This window comes from Neofelis nebulosa, chromosome 3 (genome assembly GCF_028018385.1).
Source record: "Neofelis nebulosa isolate mNeoNeb1 chromosome 3, mNeoNeb1.pri, whole genome shotgun sequence".
In the NCBI taxonomy this organism is placed as follows: Eukaryota; Metazoa; Chordata; class Mammalia; order Carnivora; family Felidae; genus Neofelis; species Neofelis nebulosa.
Window position 1 is genome coordinate 71,977,081 of NC_080784.1, and position 24,535 is coordinate 72,001,615.

Below are 24,535 nucleotides of genomic sequence, written 5' to 3' on the forward strand. Positions count from 1 at the left end.
TCCCATTTTCTGCAATTAAGAGGCTCCCAGTACTTCTTAAAAGTGGTTCTAAAGTACCTGGCTTTGCAATAGCATCACTTACTCAATTTAATTTTACATTTACCTAGCACATGTGAGATAGGGAACGACATATATGTGCTTATCACATATTTTTAAATTTATTTTTTTATTGTTTTTTTCTTTTCAAATTTTTATTTAAATTCTAATCTGTTAACATACAGTGCAATATTCATTTCAGGAGTAGAATTCAGTGACGTATCACTTACATACAATACCCAGTGCTCAACACAAGTGCCTTCCTTAGTGCTCATCACCCATCTAGCCCATCCCCCCACCCATTCTCTCCCAGTTTGTTCTCTATCTTTAGTAGTCTCTCACTTACTGCATATTTTTAGGTAACCTGAATTGTCACAAATATTACAACAATTTACTATGGAGTTGCTCACTTTAAAATGAACTTTTGCATTCCATCCCATCATATTTAATTGGCAGCCTAAGTAACAGAAACCCTGTACTCTGAAGCAAGTTTCCACCCCCTCCTTTTATGAAGGCACCCACTAGGGGAGCTTCCCAAGACTTGGATGAATTTGGCAATAAAATACATGCTTGGATATTATAGTGATTTGCTCCATAAACTTTTATGAGAAACATTTCTTGATCTTTTTTGATCTTTTCCTAGTACTGTTACATTTATGAGAGGCAGGTGGGCAGCTAATTGATATAAATGTTCATTGGCAAATTCAATTTACTTTCTATTTCCTGTGGGGTTTTATTTCATTATTATTCACCTAGGCTTGCAATTTAAGTATTTTTCATACTTGTTTTCCCATATATTTCTCCTTTGTAACATCTACAATTATAAAAAACTGTAACTTTTAATAAAGTTAAAGCCAAATTATTATTTCTGATTATTTCTGTACAAGTTAAAGAACATATTGTCCATCATTCTATATATGTTGCTGTCTATATCTTTTTCATTATTCTACATTATTAAGCATCCCATATATTTAGAAGTTTCTTTATTTCTTTTATTTAAAAAATTATGTTTATTTATTTTTGAGAGAGAGAGAGAGAGAGAGGAGAGAGAGAGAGAGCACGAGTGGAGGAGGGGCAGAGAGAGAGGAAGACACAGAATCTGAAGCAGGCTCTAGGCTCTAGGAACCCACAAACCACGAGATCATGACCTGAGCCTAAGTTGGACGCTTAACTGACTAAGCCACCCAGGCGCCCCAGAAGGCTCTATATTTCTAAGTACATTTCTAAATATTATCCAAATATTAAAATATATTTTACTAATAGTCATATGATGATTCATGTAAACACTGATGATAAAGCATGCTTACTGAAACATAGTAAATGACAATTATTATGATGTTAGAAATAAGTTTTTTTGGGGGGGAGGGTGCCTGGGTGGCTTGGTTGGTAAAGTGTCCAACTTTGGCTCAGGTCATATCTCATGGCTTGTGAGTTCAAGCCCCACATCAGGCTCTGTGCTGACAGCTCAGAGCCTGGAACCTGCTTCCAAATCTGTGTCCCTCTCTCACTCTGCCCCTCCCCCACTCATGTTCTCTCTGTCTCTCTCTCTCTCTCTCTCTCTCTCTCTCAAGAATAAATAAACAACATTTTAAAAATTTTTAAATAGAAATAAGGTTTTTTTTTGTTATTTTCTGTAGCTAATGAGAGTTCAGTGACTTATTTATAATAATTCAAAAAATACCACAATATCTTTACTTATTATAATCTGAAGTAATCTCTCAACTACTCTCCAGCACATCTTATTTTCTTCTTAAAACTAAAATAAATTATTTTGTTTATGTGTGTACTATACTAGAATACATATGTACAAAAGGGCAGGGATCTTGCCTTTATTCCTTGCTGCATCCCCAAAAGGAGACTTTTAGATATAGGGTTTAAGATGTAGGGCTTAAAGGTGAAAAAACAAATATCCCAGGATTTTCAATGCTATGTCATCATTTTATGCTATTACATAAAATCAGAAATAAAATTACCAGTTTTATTTTCATCTTTAGATGAAATTTAAAATTTCACTAGGGTCTATTTCAAATTTCTTAAAACAATTTAGAGACTATTCATTTTGAAATGTTAAGCATATAATCTAGATGTGGGTAACTATTTGCAGTGTATAATGGGACTGACTCCACAGGTAGGGTTAAAATACCAGACTCACTATTCCAGTGCTTCACCTGGATAAGTGTCTTTGATTTATGGTCCTAACATGTAAAATAGGGAGAAGAAAACTATCAAAGTCATGGCATTGTTGTGAGGATTAAGATACAGAATTCCTGTAGACTACTTAAAATAATGCCTGACACACAGCAAGAAATCAAAGAGCTACTTAATATGTGCTTCTACACAACAATCCCAAAACGCTGCTGCTTGGCTTTCAAGCTTATTTTTTTCATTACTAGGTGAGCTGTAAACATTTCTAAACACTGTAGCTCATTTCCTTAATTTGAGTGAGTACCAAGAAGAGGAACACTATGCTTCGTGCAGTCGCCGACATCAAATTGCCTGGAACATTCGGTAAATCACTCAGTCACCCTGCTCTTCAGTTATTTTATGTGTTAAATAAAGAATCTGCCTCAGAATTGTCAGTAAGATCACTTCCATATCTAGCAGTCCGTGTATCTATGACTTCTTCACTGAGTACTTTGGTGGTCAAATTTTTAAGAGCTTTCAGGTTTTCCTTTTAAAAACCTTCATAAATTCTTTCGCAGTGCACTTCCTTATTATCTCTCCCGTTCTAAAATATATAATCTTTATAAGAGAAGGAATTCCTTATATATAAATGCTATATAAGCTGTTAACTTATGTGAAAAGTAAACAACACATGCTTAAACTAGCTTTATCTCCAAGTTGCTTAAGTGTTGCGTTTATTGTAGCACTGTAAATATGCAAATGTTCACTCTACATTTTTTAATATTATATTTTTTCTTTGATGATGTCACGATGACAACATTTTTGCTCAAACATCTGATCTCTCTGAATTCTACAGAATTATACTATACATGTTTTTTTTTTGCAAGCCAACATAAATGTTGCAATAAATTTAAACTTTTATTGTATCTATTTCTGAATATCTTCATCATATCTTTGTTTACTTCCTGAAAATTAGAAATTGTATGGTAATTTACAAGTTGAAATGATAATTTGAAATAATAGTTTGATATAAGGATCAAAATTCAATTATCTTTTTATGTATTTTTCTAAGAGAAACAATGTTATTATATTTAATATCTAAAACTCTCTGTAACTATCAGTTGTGACTCAAAGGTTGAATATGAATCGTATTATTAAAGTATTGATTAGTATTATATTTTTATTTCTGCAAAGTTTGAGGTAATTTAATGAATGAGGTTAATTTGTTGTGCTTTTCGCAATTAGCTGCTCCATAACGTATGCCAAGAATATTATACAGGGAGTGTTCATTATGAAAGATTTAAATATGTAATTTAAGTATATGGATATATGATAAACTACTTATAAATACTGAACTTTCTTTTTAACTAAGTTTTTTTCTATCCTGTTCCTATCATATATTAAAATTAAAATGAATCTTTGAAATATGACTTAGTTTTGTTTAATTCAAAGAATATTACTTACCAGTGCCTTTATAGTATTTTGTACAGTTACCATATTCGATATCTTCCTTTTTAATATCAAACTGAGGCAATGCAATTTTTTCTAACTGAACAGGATCCCCTGATTGCCAGATAAACCGTAAATCATCAGTTGTGTAGCCAACTATAAACAAAAGTAAATAAATAAAAATATTAGTTTGGAATATGATTATTAATACTTTTAAATATTTTAGTAGTCCAATTATTAAGTTCAGCAACGGTAAGATCATAGGCCCTACTTATATAAAATTCTTGTTAAAAATGTGAAGAGATAAAATTTATGGCCATTAATGAAAATATTAGCACAAATTTACAGATAATTAGTTGGCTTAAAGAAAGAATAAGCTAAAATATTTAGCATATTGCAGTTACAATCCTACGGCATCATATGTAGTAGCACATTTCTCTATATCAAAATTCTGAACTGTCGTTGATAAAGAGGAGTGAATAAGTCATTCTAGCTTTTTTGCATATCTACATTCACAACTATACAATATGCTACCTGGACATTAAAAAAAAACAAAAAACAAAAAACATTTAAGCACGAAATCACCTATATTTTTGAAGACATGACCAGAAACTTCCCTGAAGGAGTTGCATGGCCACAGAAAAGCAGTAAAACAACCTCTCAAGTGGACAGTATTACAGCAGGCTGAAGCACACATTTTGGGCTTAGGTAATATGGCTACAATTCAAGGATCTTACAGGGTTTTACAGCATAGAGTAGCCTACCATTCAACGCTTAAAGTGTATGGATTTTCCAAAGCAATATTTCAGTGCATCGGGTAATAGATTTGAATGTAAATAGTTAAAATTTTCTACACAAATACGTATTGACACACAGGTATACACTGTACAACACATTCACAAAAATGTACATACACACACTTACATCTACAAAATCCCATTTTATACTTAGAAAGCAACCGATATTGTTCAAATGTAGGATCAAACTTCAGTACACTTAAAACAACAACAAATAACCACAAAGTAACTTTAAAGCACATCATCTAGCAAGTATATATACGATATTTTCCAAGGCTATCACTCTTTTTTTTTTTTTGCTGAAATAGCTCACGGTATATAGGTATTCAGGCTAAGGATTCCTTGTGTTAGTGTTCATTTTTCAAGTTTTATGTCCCACTTTTATTTTCAAAAGATAAGCATCATAGTGAATTAATGTATTTTAAAGGTAAATAATCATTTCAATAATAATTTCAATTAATATACTTTATACCTTAATGTAGTGCACCCTTCATAAACTGAAAAACATATGATCACAGAAACACAAAAATTCCAATGTTGTCGAAAAAATTTTTACACATCCAAAGAAAATGACTATTTGGCAGGATTTAGAGACAGTTTTTCAATGTTTTCAAATTTTCTGCTCTGAACACGTGATTTTAACAGCAGAACAGTTGTTAAGACATAATTTTTTTTCATTTATTTTACTTACTCTTTAAAATGTTTATTTATTTTTGGGAGAGAGAGACAGACAGACAGAGCGCGAGCAGGGGAGGGGCAGAGAGAGGAAGACACAGAATCCGAAGTAGGCTTCAGGCTCTGAGCTGTCAGCACCAAGCCCAACATGGGGCTCAAACTCACCAGCAGTGAGATCAGGACCTGAGCTGAAGTCAGATGCTTAACCGACTGAGCCACCTAGGTGCCTCATCATTTACTTTACTTATAATACTAATTTCAAACGAAGTTGGCAATTATAAGAAGTTAGAAGTGTACATCTACGTAACTGAGGGAAAACTAGTACCAAAGGGGTCTATCTTAGTAATGATTACAGTAAAAGAAGAACTATAATTTTCCTAAATAAATTATTTTACTATTTGTAATTAAAAGCATCAGTTTTATCATTGTTATCCAAGACATTAGTAGAATGTATTGTCTAGAGATTTTAAACATATAGTCACATATAGATTTTATGCTAAAGTCACTTTGGGTCTCATTTACATACAGCTCTCCAGCTGCATCTTGCAACGTTGTGTATCCATGGGAAACAAGGTCAAGTCCAAAGGGCAGGAAAGAGTAATAGATAACCTGAAAGTAGAAACAGAGGTCTTAGAAGTTGCTTAACATGTTTCTCTGTGATACACTGACTTAAAAAAAAAATATATATATATATATATACATGTATAAATGTACAAATATTAACAAGTACCTCATGCTGACAAGAACATCTCCATCACGAAAAATAAATAGAAGGATATTTTCCTGGGTCACATCATGAAAATTGGCACTTTTTTCATTTGCAAAAAATAAGTCAGGTTTCCACAGACACTTGTACATCGTGGGATCCACTGTCAGTGCATCTGAACCCCGAAAATCACTAGGGAGCTTCAACCTGGGATCGTTCCATTTTTGTCTCAAGAAGATGTTAACTCTATAGTCCTGGGGGGAAAAAAATGTGTGCGTGTGGGTGTTTATTGCTATTTGAAAGACATGCTCAGCACCAGAATAAAAAGAGTTTCAGTGATTAGCAGCACCAATATTTTTGGTCTTGTAACGTCAACCAGGATTAAAACAGTTTGGTCACTAAATAAAAAGAGCAGTCTAAAAAGACCCTTGTGTCTCTATAGACATTCCAGCAGCACTTGCTAGCTCCAACATCAGAATATAAGTTTACCAATAATTGCTTCACCTTCATACAAATGCCAGTTATGCCAGTTGGGTAAGTGGTGTTATAAAAACCTGAGACTGCTAAATATTACCATTATTCTTCCCCGCCCCCCCAACACACCAAAAAAAGAATAAAATTTAATTCAAAATAGATGACAAGTAGGTGAGGGGATGGACTAAATGGGGAAGGGGTGTTAAGGAGGACACTGGTTGGGATGAGCACTGGGTGATACACATAAGTGATGAATTACTGAATTCTATTCCTGAAATCATCATTACACTGTATGTTAACTAACTTTGATTTAAATTAAAATAATAATAATAACAAAACAAAATAAACAACAACAAAAAAGCTTCAGATTATTAATCAATATATGTGTATATTGTGTCAATATACCTAAAATAATTTTTTTTCTTTTTTGCTTATGAAATGTGCCTTTCCAACACTCACTGCTTTATGCTTAATGACCATCTTTAATTACTCTTACTCCTATACTTCAATAAAGCTAAAAAAAAAAAAAAAAAAAAGGAGAGTAAAGAAAAATATTTCTCCTGGCCTTTTACTAGTTAGCAAACTACAAAAATAATAATATGTGTATATAAAACATATACATTATATAATATTATGTATATATGTATATAACACACATATGTACATATGTTTACCTAAGAAGGAAAAAGAAAAACTGTCTTTGAAGATTCATACATGTACGATTATAGAGAGAATTTAAGATAGTCAAATGAGATTTGCATTGGATGCAAAACAGGTACATCAAAATTTGTAAATGTTATGTTTTATTTAACTATAGTAGAAAAATGTTTTGAAATCTACTAAATAGCTGATTATTTTACTTGAGTTTTTTGTCTACCTCCTAAAATTTTTATCTTAAAACTTTGTAAAAATTGAATTATGTCAAGACATAGATTTTAAGAGTATGTGCACTAGGAACAAGTTTAATACCTTAATACATTTTATTATCTACGAGTTAAATGGGGTTCTAGCACAAATCGGGTTGTTAGTATATACGAACTTAACATTGAGCATCATGCGCACACCTTTTGATTTTAATTATATATACTATACTCAGAACGTGCACAAAAGTGTCCAAAGCATAAATTGCATTGGGCCTCAGCTTCCTTATTTTCAATCATTCAAAATTCACAAAATACTATCTATCCATATAGTCTTTTGATATTATCAAAATGAATGAAATCATAAACTTCAAATCAAAATCCAAAATAATTAACTAGGAAGAGGTTATAGATCATCTTTTACTAAATAATAAGACCTAATAGATTTCTATAAAACATAAATGTACTTGCTTTACATACGTGTAAAATATAAAATAAAGCATAAGCAAGGAGCAATCTGAGACATTTTACTTTCTCATATGATCTTCAGACTGTATAGTAATTGTAGAAGGGTAAAGGCACACAGTAGCAATATCCACACACTGAAGTACAGAGAGTAAAATAAGATTTAACCTACCTATATCTCATAGCTACTCTAAACTTAAGGTTTATAAAGGCTTCAAGATATATAACACAAATGGTTTCTTAAAAATCATATGCAGATGGTTTCAGAGTGTCAAAGGCAAATAAACCAAGGATTATATAAGCAGGGTGCCTGGGTAGCTCAGTCAGTTAAACATCCAACTTCAGCGCAGGTCATGATCTCACTGTTCATAGGTTCCAGCCCCACGTTGAGCTCTGTGCTGACAGCTCAGAGCCTGGAGCCTGCTTTGGATTCTGTGTCTCCGTCTCTCTCTGCCCTTCCCCCTCCCCTGCTGGTGCACGCGTGCGCGCTCTCTCTCTCTCTCTCTCCCTCCCCCCACACGCCTCTCTCAAAAGTAAATAATAAACACTAAAAAAAAAAAAAGGATTATATAGGCTGACACTGAACTTATCTGCACCATTGGGGGCGGGGGGGGGGGGAAGGTAACATTTATCTTATTAAATGAACATGGAATTAAGGAGGGAATAAAGGAGGCCAAGGACTCTAGAAAACAAAGAGTTATGTTGCACAGCTACATAAACTGTTTGTTAAAATATATGCATATCTTAAAATTCATAATGGGATTTAACTGCTTTATATCTGACTGTGGTTGTCACGACTACAAGAAAGAACTCAAACTCATCCAAGACAAAGTCTTCTCACCATCATGTGGTGACACTTCCAGCAGAAGTAACGCTCTTCCCACCCCAAGTTTTTATCCATTCCAGGCAAACATCCATGGCCCTCCCCTTTAAAAGGCATACACATTAGTTTCAATTATTTTCTAATAAAATAACAATTATGCTACCTTCACTAAGCACATGGTTGACATAGACTTGACATGACTTTGAGCACTTATGAGTATTCAACTTCATATTATTTGCTAAAAAGCTCCCTTGAAATGATCAGCTAAAATTATTGGTATTCTAAAATTACACACACTAAAACTATTTTATTACTTTCTTTATGTTCTATGTCTTGTCAAAAGGTAATTCATCGAAAACCACATCTTTAAACTTCTATGTTTAAAATGTGCATTCACATGTCATGATAAAATACATGTCCTTAACTTGTTATCAAGGATCAGTATGAAAAATAACCAGATGAGGTTGCCTATCTATCTTCTGTAAACATGTTGTTAAAGCCATGATCCCTTATTTTGGTCAACGACCATTATATGAAAATACACAAGATAAATTCTTCTTTATTTATTAATTTTTCACTTGTTTATACATATATTACTATATCATTTAATAGGCATTTACTGTGTGCTAGGCACACTTACTCTAAGCGCTTTGCAAAAATAAATCTATTCCTTAGAGTTTATTCCTAAAAATGCTCTCCTGATTCTCTTACATGCCTCCTATTACAGGAAAGTGAAACTGAAGTATCTCATCATGTTTTTCTTTTTGTCTGGCAGCTAAGGAGTGAAGGCTAAATTCTACAGCCAACTGAATTAATAATTCATCTCTCATATCCTGGTATGACTATCATTGCATGGTTCTTGCACATTTAGTCCTATTTCAATTATTTGCTTGCATTTTTTTTTGTTATTATACACCTCAAATCCTTGCCAGAAATAGAGATGGATGAAAAGTAAAATATCATTTGAGGGATTGTCATATACCTGACAAGAGACTGTCAGCATTATTTGGATGCCACTGTTAATTAAGCAACTCTGCCAATGTGGCTTTTAGAATCAAGATGCTTTATTTTAGTCTAATATTAGGTATTCTTATTTTAATAGAATGTTAGATATATTTATACAGATACTAATATTAAGATCTATTGGTATTCTGTATCTAGACTAAAAACAACTACATTTTGGGGTGTATGCTGGTTTGCCCCGTAGTAATTAATTTCCAATGATATTATATCAATATTTTTAATAATACTCAAGATATCTGACAGGAATGAAAGCAATGCCAACCTTTAACTTCAGCATACTTTGCATAATTAAAAAGAAGCCACCTTATAATGTTTGGGGTAACCTGAATTCTCCTTAAAATCTCCACACATACACATATCCTATATTCCACTATTCTGTCTCCAAAATTGTATGGATAGTTCATCTAAAATTATACAGCAAAATTATTTTTCTTTTAAAAATTTTATAGCAATTTTAAGAGTGTTTCTCCATGTGAAGATCATTATTCCAAATCCTTCTTGAACTCTAAACAGTGTTTCCATCAATGCATGAATATCTTTATATCACTTATACCTTTATATCCATTATTAAGTTCAAAGCATTTTAACCAGCTGAAAGCTGATTAAAGCCTTGCATAGCCCTATACAGTACCAGAGGGTTTTGACAAAATAAAACCTAACTGTGGAAAAAATTACAAAATTACAAATGATACAAGAAATGATTAATGTCACCACCTTTTTATTCTATATATCTTCATAAATAGTGTTTTTGAAGTTATATTAGCCAAATTATAAAGCCTAGTATAATGGAGTCAACATGGGCTAGAAAAGATAAAGTACTTGACTCAAATTTCAGCTCTGAATCTTTAGCTTTGACCCTGAGCAAGTTTCTTAACCTCTTTGAGCTCAGTTTCTTCATATAAAAAGCATGAATATCAATACCCTAATGTGATAATTCAATAAAATAATCAATTAAACGATTAACACAGTGACTGCTATATAAATAAGTTAGTTCTCTTTTCATTAAACATCCTTGAGAATCTAGCTACAGAGTACGTTCTATACTTTCAGAAAATGTTTACTTAAATTCCTCCCAAATCCCTAGGTGATGGGTTGGCTCATTCATTCAATTCAAAAATCATTTATTAACCATATATTCTTTTCCAAACTCTGGGTACTAAGGATACATCTGTGAGTACTCCCAGACTTCAAAGATAATTGTAAGTTACACTGACAATCAGCCAAACATAAAACAATTTGCAAAAGGCTATAAAAATGGAAATAGTTTGCAACAGGGCATCTAATCTAGACTCAGGATTAGATAAAAGTAGCCAAGAGAACTGACATCTACACAGGGACCTGAAGACAGGACAGTCAGACAAATCTGGGTCTGAATTATATATATTTTATGTGCCCTAAAGCAAGTCACTTAATCTCTCTGAGCCTCAAATTCCTTGTCAATAAAATTAATCCTAAACTATTCACAGGAATCAAATGAAATGCTGTACCTAAAGCATGAAACCTGGAACAAAGAAGTACTCAAAGTTAGCTAACTTATTATATGTATTATTAACATTATTACCAAGATAGCTATATCACCCCTGTGAAAAGGCTAACAATTACTATTGAAAGCATTTCTTTTCTATTGTTGTAAAGATGCCACCTGTAAGTTTTAATTGGTTGCCAAACATCAAAACTAACTTTAATTCTATTAATTCTTCAAAAGCTTTGAAAAATCATTGTTCATGTACAGATGTAAAGCACTATATTAGTTGCTGATTATACACAGATCAACATAATACAATATTAGAAAACAAAGATTTCTGATTATTAATATTAATTATTAATATCTGATTACTCTAATATTAAGATTTCACAGACTTTAGATACATCAATGAACAATGGCAAGTTTGTTTTATAGACTAACAAAATAAAATATCTACTTGCTATTATGTTCCAGACTAAATTCAATGATTACAAAAGAGCCTTGGTTAGCTATCAGTTTTACTATGCTAGGTTAAACATTCCTTTCTTCCTTCATTTGTTCATTCACTAAACAGTAATTCATTAAGGACTTTCTATGTTCGAAGTTCTGAGCTACCAGTCTGAGAAGGATAAAAACATGAGGGCCATACTCTCAGGAGGTGATGAGGATACAAGTAGGGACATAATTGGTAAGGATTCTAAGGGTGACAGTACTAGTTGACAGAATAAATGATCACTTCAGACACCAGTCAGGAAAGGCTGTAGAATGTGAATCTGAGGAGGTTCCTGAGAGTGAGCAGAATTTTGCCAGGTGCTGCGATCAGAGAAGGTCAGGTAAGTGTTTTATCAGTAACACAAAAGAATCATTAAGGGGTGCCTGGCGGCCAGTTGGTTAAGCATCCGACTTTTGACTCAGGTCACGATCTCACAGTTTGTGGGTTCAAGCCCCGCATCAGGCTCTGTGTTGACAGCTCAGAGCCTGGAGCTTGCTTCGGATTCTGTGTCTCCCTCTCTCCTGTGTCTGCTCCTCCCATGCTCCTGATCTGTCTCTCAAAAATAAATGAAAAGTTCAAAAAAAATTAATTAAAAAGAATCACTAAATATCAAAATACATAAATTGACAAACATAATCAATATCGTCACTAAAAAGAGGCCAGAACGAGAGACAGAGGTTTTGTAGTAATCAGTGGAAAGACATTAGTTAAAAATCAAGAGCAAGAAATATACGAAGAACTCTTTTTAATTTTTTTAATGTTTATTTTTGACAGAGAAACAGAACATGAGTGGAGGAGGGGCAGAGAGAGAGTGAGACACACAGAGCTGTCAGCTCTGGCACAGGCACAGAGCCGGATGCGGGGCTCAAACCCACGAACCATGAGATCATGACTTGAGCCAAAGCTGGATGCTCAAATGACTGAGCCACCCAGGTGCCCCTACAAAGAAGTCTTGAAATGCAACAATAAGAAAGCAAACAACCCCATTAAAAATGGGCCAAATATCTTAATAGACACCTCACCAAAGAAGATATACTGATGGCAGATAAGCATATGAGGAGATGTTCCACTTTACATGTAATTAGGGAAATGTAAATTAAAACAATGAGATACCACTACACCACCTATTAGAAAGGGCCAAAATCCAGCACACTGACAACACCAAATGCAAATGAGGATGTGGAACAACAGGATCTCTCATTCATTGATGGTGGGAATGAAAATGGTGCATCCACTTTGGAAGACAGTTGAAAGTTTCTTACAAAATGACACATACTGGGGCGCCTGGGTGGCTCAGTCGGTTAAGCGGCCGACTTCGGCTCAGGTCATGATCTCACGGTCCGTGGGTTCGGGCCCCGCATCGGGCTCTGTGTTGACCACTCAGAGCCTGGAGCCTGTTTCAGATTCTGTGTCTCCCTCTCTCTGACCCTCCCCCGTTCCTGCTCTGTCTCTCTCTGTCTCAAAAATAAATGTTAATAAAAAAAATTTTTTAAATAATAAAAAAAAAAATGACATACTCTTACCACACTGCACTGCTTGGTATTTACCCAAAGGAGCTGAGAACTTACACTCACACAAAAACCTGCACATCCATGATAACCGTAGTTTTATTCATAATTGTCAAAACTCGTCCCTCAGTAAATGAATGGACAAACTGTGGTACATCCACACAACAGATATTACTCACCAGGATAAAGAAATGCACTGTCAAGCCACGAAAAGACATACAGGAATGTTAAATATATACTATTAAGTGAAAGACCCAAATCTGGAAAGGCTATATGCTGCATGATTCCAACTATGTGACATTCTGGAAAAGGTAATACTATGGATACAGTAAAAAAAAAAAAAAAAAAAAAAAAAAAAAAAAAAAAAAAAAAAAAAAAAAAATCAGTGGTTGCCAGGGGGAGATGAACAGGTAGAGCACAAAGGATTTTTAGGGTAGCGAGATTCTATTGTATCAAATTATAATAGTAGATCATGTGTTCACACCTTTGTCAAAACCCATGAAATGAACAACACCAAGAGCAAACCCTAATGTAATCTACAGACTTTAGGTGATGATGTGTCATTGTAGGTTCACTGATTGCAACAAATGTATCTCTTTCATGCAGATGTCCACAGTGGGGGAGGCTGTAGGCAGGGAGAAGCAGGGGGTGTATAAGAGTTCCCTATACATTCTGCTCAATTTTGCTGTGAAGCTAAAACTGCTCTGAAAGAATCTACTTTTGGGGTGCCTGGGTGGTGCACTCAGTTAGGCGTCTGACTCTTGATCTTAGCTCAGGTAATGACCTTGCGCTTCGTGAGCTCAAGCCCTACGGCAGGCTCTGTGCTGATGGTGCAGAGCCTGCTTGGGATTCTTTCTCTCCCTCTCTGCCCTCCCCGACTTGTGCTCACTCTCGCTCTCTCGCTCTCTCTCTCTCAAAATAAATTTAAAAAATAAAAATAAACTCTACTTTTAAAAGTGAATGCACTTGGGGCACCTAGGTGGCTCAGTCGGTTAGAGTCCGACTTCGGCTCAGGTCACGGATTCTATGTCTCCCTCTTTCTCTGGCCCTCCTCCGTTCACACTCTCTCTCTCCCTCTCGATCTGTCTCAAAAAGAAACATTAAAAAATACATACATACTTACATACATAAAAGTGAATGCACTTGGCACATAAATATATTTCAAGGATGTTTATTGCACACATCTATGTAATAGCCAAACAAACAAACAAAAAAACCCAGAAACAACATAAAATCTATCATGGAGGAACAGATTAGTAAAATATGTTATTTTCATATGATAGAATGAATTTACCATTAAAAATATGAACATAATTTGTATAAAACAATCTGATCATCCTCTCAAAACACTTATACTACGAGTTTCTTTCAAGAAAGTAACAATTCTCATGAAAAACCCAATAGCGAAGTCTGCTAAGAAGAGCCAATGAACATGAAGATATGTTCCGCCTCACTAAAAAACGAACACAATAAAAAACAAGATTCAATTTTTTCCCTTTGTTCATGAAATTGGAAATGAGGATGATGAGTAATCATATTTATTATTCACAAGGCATGGAGACCTAGCACATTCCTACACTACGGATAGCAAAATAAACTTAAAACCTTTCTTGGAGGGTTATTTGGCAATATATATCAAAATTTAAAGAAAAGTAAACAAATTCCAACAAAGTAATTCATCCTAAGAAAGGTATGTACGAAGATGAAGCTACAAAAAAAATTGAATGCAAAACATAGTATAAACAAAATAAAAGGGAAAAGGAGGAAAAGTAAAATAAAATCTGGAAATAGAGAAAAAATGCTGTTGTTTGCCTTTTTAATATCATGCTGAAACATTGTCTAACAAGCCCACTTAAAGGGTCATAGGATTCTTCCAGAAAATGTAACTTTGTCTGACTTGCCTTTTCTACTGGTTAGGGGCCCAGATGCCATAAAATCATATAACCTATAGCAGGTTCGTAAATTGCAAATGATTTTTGCCTGGTGTAGATGCAAATGTTTTATGTCAGGTAGAAAAGATATCCACCAATAATATGTTTTTATTGCCCTGTGAGACATTAACAGGTCTGTATCTAATTTAGCAGTCTAATGTCAGCATTCATTCCTTCACTTCCAGCTCCTGAAGTCTCCACTGAAGCAGCTTTACTATCCCACTGGATCCCTCACTAATGAGTTCACTAAATCACTAACACGTCCTCACTCTACGTACATATTTAACTTTTCAACAATGATAGTCTGTCCTCACAAAGTTAAACATAGGAATACCACATGCCCCAGCAATTCCACTCCTAGGTATAAGCCCAAACGAACCAAAAGTAGAGATTCCAACAGATACTTGCATGCTCAGATTCACCGCGGCATTATTCACAATAGTCAAAAGGTGGAAACAACCCAAGTGTCCACCAAGAGATGAATGGGTAACCAAAGTGTGGTATGCAGGCATACCTTGAAGATATTGCGGGTTCAGTTCCAGACCACAGCAATGAAGTAAATACTGCAGTAAAGCAGGTCAAATGAATTGTTTGGTTTTCTAGTGCATATAAAAAGTATATTTACACTATACCGTAGTGTATTCAGTGTGTGACAGCAGTAGGTCTGAAAAAAACAATGTACACACCTTAATTAAAAAATATGTTATTGCTAAAAAATACTAACCATCATCTGAGCTTTCAGTGAGTCATAATCTTTTTTTTTTGCCGGTGGAGGGTGTCTTGCCTCGGTGTTGATGGCTGCCGACTGACCAGGGTGGTGGCTGGCGAAGGCTGGGGTGGCTGTGGCAATTTCTTAAAATGAGACGACAATGAAGTTTGCCACATCCAGTGACTCTTCCTTTTTTTTTTTTTTTTTAATTTTTTTTCAACGTTTTTAATTTATTTTTGGGACAGAGAGAGACAGAGCATGAACGGGGGAGGGGCAGAGAGAGAGGGAGACACAGAATCGGAAATAGGCTCCAGGCTCCGAGCCATCAGCCCAGAGCCTGACGCGGGGCTCGAACTCACGGACCGCGAGATCGTGACCTGGCTGAAGTCGGACGCTTAACCGACTGCGCCACCCAGGCGCCCCTACTCTTCCTTTTGTGAATGATTTCTCTGTAGCCTGAGATGCTGTCTATAGCATTTGACCCACAGAAGAACTTCTTTCAAAACTGGAGTCAATCCTCTCAAATCATGCTGCTGCTTTACAACTAAGTTTATGTACTATTCTGAAACCTTTGTTGTCATTTCAACGATCTGCACAGCATCTTCACGGAGGAGACTCCATCTCAAGAAATCACTTTATTTGCTCATCCAAAAGGAAACAACTCCTCATCCATTAAAGTTTTATCATGGGGTCGCAGCAATTCAGTCACATCCTCAGGCTCCACCTGTAATTCCAGTTTTCTCCCTATTTCCATCACATCTACAGTTATTTCCTCCACTGCAGTCTTAAGCTCCTCAAAGGCATTAATGAGGGTTGGAATCTCGTTCTCCAAAGTCCTATTAACGTTGATATTTTGACCTTTTCCCATGTATCACCAATGATCTTAATAGCATCTAAAACACTATCTTTTCCAGAAGGGTTTCAATTTACTTTGCCCAGATCCAATGGAGGAATCACTATCTATGACAACTATAGCCTTGAGGAAAGTTTTTCTTAAATAATAAGACTTGAAGTTCAAAATTACTTCTTTTTTTTTTTTTATTTTTTTTATTTATTATTTTTGAGAGAGAGAGACAGCAAAGCAGGGAAGGGTCAGAGAGAGAGGGAGAAACAGGCTCCAGGCTCTGAGCTCTCAGGACAAAGCCCAACGCGGGGCTCGAACCCACAGACCATGAGATCATGACCTGAGCTGTAGTCGGCCGCCCAGCCAACTGAGCCACCCAGGCGCCCCCCCCCTTTTTTTTTTAATTTTTTTATTTATTAAAAATTACTTCTTTTTAAAAATTGTTTATTTATTTTTGAGAGAGAGACAGAGACAGAGCACAAGTGGGGGAGGAGCAGAGAGAGGGGGAGACAAAGAACCCGAAGCAGGCTCTAGGCTCTGAGCTGTCAGCACAGAGCCTGACACAGGGCTTGAACTCACAAACCATGAGACCATGACCCAAGTCGAAGTTGGACGCTAAACGACTGAGCTAGGCACCCCAAAGTTCAAAATTACAACTTAATCTATGGGCTGCAGAATGAATGTTATGTTAACGGGTATGAAGACACCATTAATCTCTTTGTCCATCTCTTATCGGAACTGTTGGATGACCAGGTGCATTGCGAATGAGCGGTCATATTCTGAAAGGAACCTTTTTTTAGAGCAGCTGGTCTCAACAGTGGGCTTAAAATATTCAGTAAACCAGGTTGTAAACAGAGGTGCTGTCATACAGGCTTCCTTGTGCTACTGATAAGAGCACAGGCAGAGTGGAGTTAGTATAAAGCTTAAGGGCCTTGGGGTTTCCAGAATGGTAAATAAACATTGGTTTCAACTTAAAATCACCAGCTGCATTGGGCCCTAACAAGTGAGTCAGCCTGTTCTTTGAAGTTTTGAAGCCAGACATTGACTTCTCTTCTCCAGCTGTTAAAGTCCTAGATAGTATCTTTTTCCAATAGAAGGCTGTTTTGTGTACATTGAAAATCTGCTGTTTAGTGTAGCCACCTTCATGAATTATCTCAGCTGGATCTTCCGGAGAACTTGCTGCAGCTTCTCCATCCGCACTTGCTGCTTCCTCTTGCACTTTGATGTCATAGAGATGGCCTCTTTCCTTAAACCTCATGAACCAACCTCTACTAGCTTCACACTTTTCTTCTGCAGCCTCCTCACCTCTCTCAGCTTTCACAGAGTTAAAGAGAGTTAGAGCCTTGCTCTGGATTAGGCTTTGGCTTAAGGCTATGTTGTGCCTGGTGTGATCTATCTGGACCACAAAAACCTTCTTCATATCAGCAATAAGGCTTGTTTTGCTCTCTTATCATTCATGTGTTCACTGGAGCAGCAGTTTTAATTTCCTTCAAGAACTTTTCCTTTGCAACCACAATGTGGCTGTTTGGTGCAAGAGGCCCAGCTTTTGGCCTATCTTGGCTTTTGATATGCCTTCCTCACTAAGCTTAATCATTTCTAGCTTTTGATTTAAAGTGAAAGACCTGCGACTCTTCCTTCACTTGAACACTTAGAAGCCATCGTAGGGTTATTAATTGGCCTAATTTCAACATTGTGTGTCTTAGGGAATAGGAGGCCCAAGGACAGACAAGGAGAGAAACAGAAAATGGCTGGTTTGTGGACCAGTCAGAACACACACATTTATCAGTTAAGTTTGTCATCTTTTATGAGCATGGTTTCTGATGCCCCAAAACAATTATAAGACTAACATCAAAGATCACAGATCATCATAACAAATAATAGTAACAAAGTCTGAAATACCGTGAGAATTACCAAATGTGACAAAGAGGCAGAAAGTAAGCAAATGCTGTTGGAAAAACGGCACCGATAGACTTGCTCACTGCAGGTTGCCACAAATCTTCCATTTGTAAAAAAGACAAAATCTGCAAAGGACAATAAAACAAGGTATGCCTGCATACACATACACACCGAGGAATATTATTCAGCCATAAAAAGGGATGAAATTCTGGTACACATTATGGCAGAAATAAATCTTGAAAACAGAACAACAACAAAAAGAAGACTAATGAAGAGTTTGTCTAAAAGTATTAATCATAGTAGGAATGCAAGGCAAAAAACAAACAAACAAACGAACAAGGCCCTGGGAAAGGCAAGCATTTAAGGGACAGGCTAGAAGACTGAGGAGAAAAGGAAACCCTGAGAATGTGATTTCATCACCAACCCAAACAGGCAAAAACTTTGAGAAGGTCAACAGCAGCAGACGTCACAGAAGTTCAAGTATAATCACACTTTCAGCAAATGAGGAAGCCCCTGAAAATTTTAGCAGAAGCATTTTAATAGAGTAACATAGTAAAAGCAAGATTATGGAGGATTAAGAAACTGAACAGAAGACAAAGTTTCCTGTCTATAAGATGTGGATAATAATAATATACCCACAAAGATAGCATTTTTATAAGGATTAAATGAGGTAATATATTCTGCACTTGGCTATACTAAGGGCTAAACAAGCACATTGCCTTATTAGGATATATCTTTTATGCTGCTGTTATCCTTTTATAATATTGGTAATACCTATTAATAAAATTTTTGCCTCAAAAAATTCTGCATATAGTGTCACTCATTCAATTTGTTCTGTACTGTGCTGATCAACCAACAGTTATTCTTAACAATAATTTACTTCAAGGTCACAAATCCTGACACAGTACTAAAATATACTTCTGAGCATCTCCTGTATTATTCTTCTTGCTTTCAACTGTTCTGTTGTAAGCTCAACATACCACATAATCCTCAAGCCTCTACAGTTATCCTTTTCTTAATTTTATTTTTTAGAGTACTCTAGAGTTGTATTACAGTAAGCATCACTGAAAAACTGGAAATTGCTTTTCTTGTTGTATCAGTCTTGGTCATTGTATCTTATTATCTCATTATGAAAGTGCTTCAACGATGTTTTTCTGTTAGCTATGTAGCCACATATTATTATGATTCAATCCAAGTTGCAACAAATTTATATATCTTTTAAGAATGTTTTAAAATTTTACAGTTTAAATTAATAATTTGAGTTTAACATTCATTAAAAGATAAAAGCTCATTAGTTGCTTTGGTGAATGTTTTATGGGCATTTCTAAATAATTGCTGGTTATTGGCATTTCCAATGCTCTATATTAAGATAACTATCTTTGAAACCTACTTATTTTCATTTTCAATTATTCAATCACAATAATTATAGCTTTATCGTTTGTTTTGCAATGAAAAATTCCCATCAGAAACAGACTTCTTTTATCAGTGGAAAATTACTTAATTGTTTTTAAAGAACTTGGTGACAAATACTACTCATTGTTCATTCCAAAGAGCATACGATTATTCATTATCTAGAAAATGGATGTTCTCCAAATTTTCAGTCCCAATTAACACCCAAATTCAACTATTTCTTCAAGGCAATAAAACACTTCACAACAAGACATTAAAACTGGCTGAATTGCATTATTGATATTTTAACACTTAAAAAGTTTTTATACTTTGTATTAGTGTTAGGATAGCAATTCTGGTTACTCCTGATTTTTACCTAGCCTTCACATATGCAATCTTTAATTTAACTCTTGGGTAGTCTTTACATTACAATACAAATTGAGCATTCAAAGAAATAAAGGAGATCAATTCTCATAGCATCTGGCAGCATAATAACTAAAGTTCTGTCAGCAAAGCTGTTATAAGGCTGTTTGAAAAGGGTTTAAATTTAGTCATTAGTGAGGTTAGATGTTTCGTGTAGGAATTACAAGTTAACAAAATGCCACTAAAATTTTTTTAGGTCATATTTTAGCAATATTTCTCAATATGTAATTTTATTAAAAAGTTTTGGTTAAATGGCGTTTAATAACACCTTATGAATATTTAAAATTTTCTAGTCCTATTCCAATATTCCATGGATATTAGGAGTGCCTGCTAGGTGGTACTGTGGTGCCTCTCTGAACTCAAAACTTCATGAGAGTAGCAGTCTGCTGGGCTGCATATACCGAAAGAACCTAGCATAATTGGGATGATCCTCCAACAGAATTTGGGAGGAAAAACTTTAAAGTATTCATCAGCATGTGTCTTGGTTTCCCATTACTGCTGTAACAAAATTACCAAATCTTTAGCGGCCTAACAGATCACAATTATCATCACAACACTTCTGGAGTTCAGAACATCAAAATTAGTTTCACACGACCCAAGTTACAGTGTCTGCAGGGCTGACTCCTTCTGGAGGTTCTGAGGACAGATTCCATTTCCTTGCTTTTTTCAAGTTCTAGAGGGCACCTATGTTCCTTGACTGATGATACATCACTTCCTTGTATTACTCCAAGTTCATATAGGTTTCATTGCATCTACTACTGACTCTGATCCTCCTGCCTCCTGTTTTTAAGGACCCTGGTGATTATAGAGGCCTTGCTTGGACAACCAGAATAATCTCCCCAGCTCAAGATCCTTACTTTAATCACACACACAAAGCCTCTTTTGCCATGTGAAACAGCATATCCACAGACTCTGAGATTAGGACGTGGACATGTTGGAGGAACATTATTCCTACTACAGGGTACAAACCTGAATGAAGGTAGATCATATGAGAAAAAATATATATATAAAACCTTTTGAAGGTTTGTGTATCTAAGATGTAAAATAGAAAAAAAAAATGGGAACACATATGTCTAATTTTATTCTATAATGAATTAATGTTGGAAAGTTAATAATAAAAGCAACAAAATAAAAGGAATAGTAAACTAAGACTAGTTTCAAGGAAAAAATGTAAATCTCTATATAGAAGGGAAATATACAAAATTGTTTTTAAAACAACAAAGATAAATCATTGCCATTAACCAGAATTAAGCTCTTTTAGCAGATCCCAAATGTGACTTTTTTTTTTCCTGATAGGCTCAAAAAGAGCTGAAGTCTATTATTAAGACAAATAAAAAGTCATACAGCAGAAAGGCACAGAAAGTCTGACAGGATCATGAGTTATAGTGCAATAATAATTCAATATAATTATGAAGCATGACTAAACCAAAGAAAGACTATGGATTGTATAAACAGGCTTTGATTTCCATGAAAGAGCGCTTACGTATCTCGGATGAGGTGAAGTGTCTGTGTCTAGATTATTATAGTAAACCATAATATGCAACTTTTCCCCCACAAGTGTAATAGTTCACATTTTCAATTATGAAAATCCCAGTGATTTAAGCCAAAGGTAAGAACTGAATAAAAAAAAAATCAATAAATATTATAAACATAACCATAGAACAGATGCCACCTGGCTTCCAAAAAACCATTCTTCTCACTGTTCTGAATGCTCCTTTTCTAGTTGTCCCAAGCAGTGCCACCTCCACTGATAAAACTAGAACTTCAAATTAGGATGATTCCATTTATTTGACAATTTGGGTGATGTTACTATTAATGTCAGGAAATACCACTTGTAGTATTAATTATGATAGTTTACAAAAAAAAAAAGTAAGGTAGTAGGATGCAAATAAACACATCGAAATGAGAAATAAGAATTTTGAGCTATAAAATGGGATCGTAAAACAAGCTGTAGGGTCATATAACGTGGAAAGATCTTAAGGAATATTAATATGACTGTAATTTCTCCTTCACTACACAATTATGGCTTGTGAATCAATGTGAGATTACTTTTAGTTTAGCCAGCAATAGTTAGCATCTGAGTTAAACAAACAAGCACAAAGAAATGGTTGCCAAATGGAATTGGTTAAAATTTCCCAACAACAATGTGAATGCCTGGAACCCTGATTGCTTCTTCGATAATCAACTTTATCTGTTGGAAGAAAGGACTGGGTTGCCTTCTTTCAGAAGCTGCCCTACATCTGCCTGCCACCTGACTCGTAGCTACTGATGTTACACGCACCCCTGAGCTTTGTGTTCTGCATCATGCCTTCTGGAACAAGAAACTGCCAGTTGAGGTAGAAAGGTTTGAACTATAGAGAAAAGCTTTGGGCAATATTGAAGCTTCCTAAATTTTAGGAGTTCCTTTATTTCAGCATATCTTTGTAGGGGAAATTTCTAGGCAGCTATTAATAAGCAAAACCACAACTTTACAATGGGGCTACTAACAAACTTATAAAGAGTTCATTTTCTTTAGCATTTCCTTTAAGATGCGATTCTATTGTGAAACAGTACATAATTTGAAAATGCTTGACAACCCGAGTCACCGTCACTGAGAGCTAATATGCCAGGCAAAATACTGTTAATTTATTTTTGTAACTTATTCGCTCTTTTTAGGGTATAGCGCATCAGGTACACAACACAAGTGTATTCAACACAAGTAAATTCAGGTGTTCAAGCACAAGCCTGTCTGCTATCACGGCTTGCACACTGTACACCATACTGTTTCCATAAACATACATCCTGTATTTAGACAAATCTAATACTCTTTTTTCCCAACCTCTTGTTTTAGGGCACTTTTTTGTTTGCTTTGTTGTTAAGAAATATGTTCTCTAGTTATTATTTTAAACAAAAAGGTGGGGAGAGAGGCAACAAATACCAACAAGGATGTGGAATAAAGGGGACCGTTGTATGCTGCTGATGGGAACATAAACTGGTATATATGCCACTATGGAAAACAGTATGGAGGTTCCTCAAGAAATTAAAAATAGAACAACCATAAAATCCAGTAATCCCACTTCTGGGTATATATCTAAAGGAAATAAAATTATAATCTTGCAGACATATCTGTATTCCCATGTTCACTGCAACATTATTGACAACAGCCAAAGTATGGAAACAACCGAAGTGTCCATCAGTGGAGGAATGGATCAAAAAAATGTGGGGTGTGTGTGTGTAATGGAATACAATTCATCCTTCAAAAAAGGAAATTATGTTACTTGTAACAACATGGATGAGCCTGGAGGGCATACAAACAGAGTAGAAAAGTGGTTGTCAGGGGCTTGGGGTGTGGGAAATAGGAAGTGGTCGGTAGAAGAGTACAAACTTTTAGTTATAAAGTGAATAAGGTGAATAAGGTCAGGATCTAATGTATAAGATGGTGACTATAGTTGAAAACACTGTGTAACTGAAATTTGCTAAGAAAGTAGAACTTAAATGTTCTCACCAAAACTTTAAGATAAATATATGAGGTGATGGGTGTATTGATTAATTTGATGAGGGGACTCCTTTCACAACGGAGACATATATCAAATCATCACATACACTTCAAATCTCTTAAAATTTTGTCAATTATACATCAATAGCTAAAACAATAATAATAATAAAGTAAGCCCACCCTGGCAGATCGGAAGGAAAAAAAAAAGAAATATCCTCTCATCCAATATACCCTTTAAGTTATTCTCCTGAGTCCATCACTATTATTCCTGACCAGTGTTTGCATCTAGTAACAAAGAACAAATTTTGTTTTAGACCTTGTTTTTCCTTAGATGACACCTTAAAGTTATCTATGTACCTATAATACCTTGTGACTTTCCCTACTTTGAAGGAACAAAGTATGAGGGCACTATTTTTGAAAAGACTGAGCAAATCTATAAAATATGACAGTCTCAAAAGACATGTTTAGGAAACTGTTTTATGGGGATGTATAAAATAAACATTGCTGGAAGTAAAACATAATAATAATAATAATAAAGCAGAATATTTAAGTCTATTCAATGAGCAAAACTTTAGGCTGTGTTTACACAACACAAAGTGAAAGGCAGATTGATTTTCATCCAGCAAATATATATAATTTGTCTCCTCTGGATAAAGGTCTCTAAAATTTCCAAAATCAATGCTCTACAATAAAAACCTATTTCAGTCTGTTACTTAATCAAATAAGTGCTTGACATAAGCCTATTAATTACATTTGCCCTGCCAATTGTTTTAACACTACTCTGACTCTGTGCTAGGCAAAGAGCAGAATATTTGTTCATTTATTCAATCAATATTAGCTAATATAAGAAATTATTTATAGGTTTACTATTTATGGAGCACCTTTTGTCTTCTGTATCTTGGAGAAAATGAAGTGGGATACATTATTCCTGCCTTTAAGAAGGTTACAGTCCATTAGAGAATAAAAGAAC

General features: G+C 35.1%; 1 protein-coding gene across 2 annotated transcripts in view; it reads right to left on the reverse strand.

Moving 5' to 3' along the window:
* GLRB (glycine receptor beta) overlaps nt 1–24,535 on the reverse strand; it is a 91,520-nt gene that overhangs the window by 25,857 nt on the left and 41,128 nt on the right. For both annotated transcript variants that reach the window (XM_058721064.1, XM_058721065.1), the window contains 3 exons: nt 5,812–6,041; nt 5,608–5,690; nt 3,625–3,765 (listed from right to left, as the gene is read on the reverse strand). In XM_058721064.1, coding sequence (XP_058577047.1) covers nt 3,625–3,765; nt 5,608–5,690; nt 5,812–6,041 — 454 coding nt within the window. The remainder of the gene's footprint in view (nt 1–3,624; nt 3,766–5,607; nt 5,691–5,811; nt 6,042–24,535) is intronic.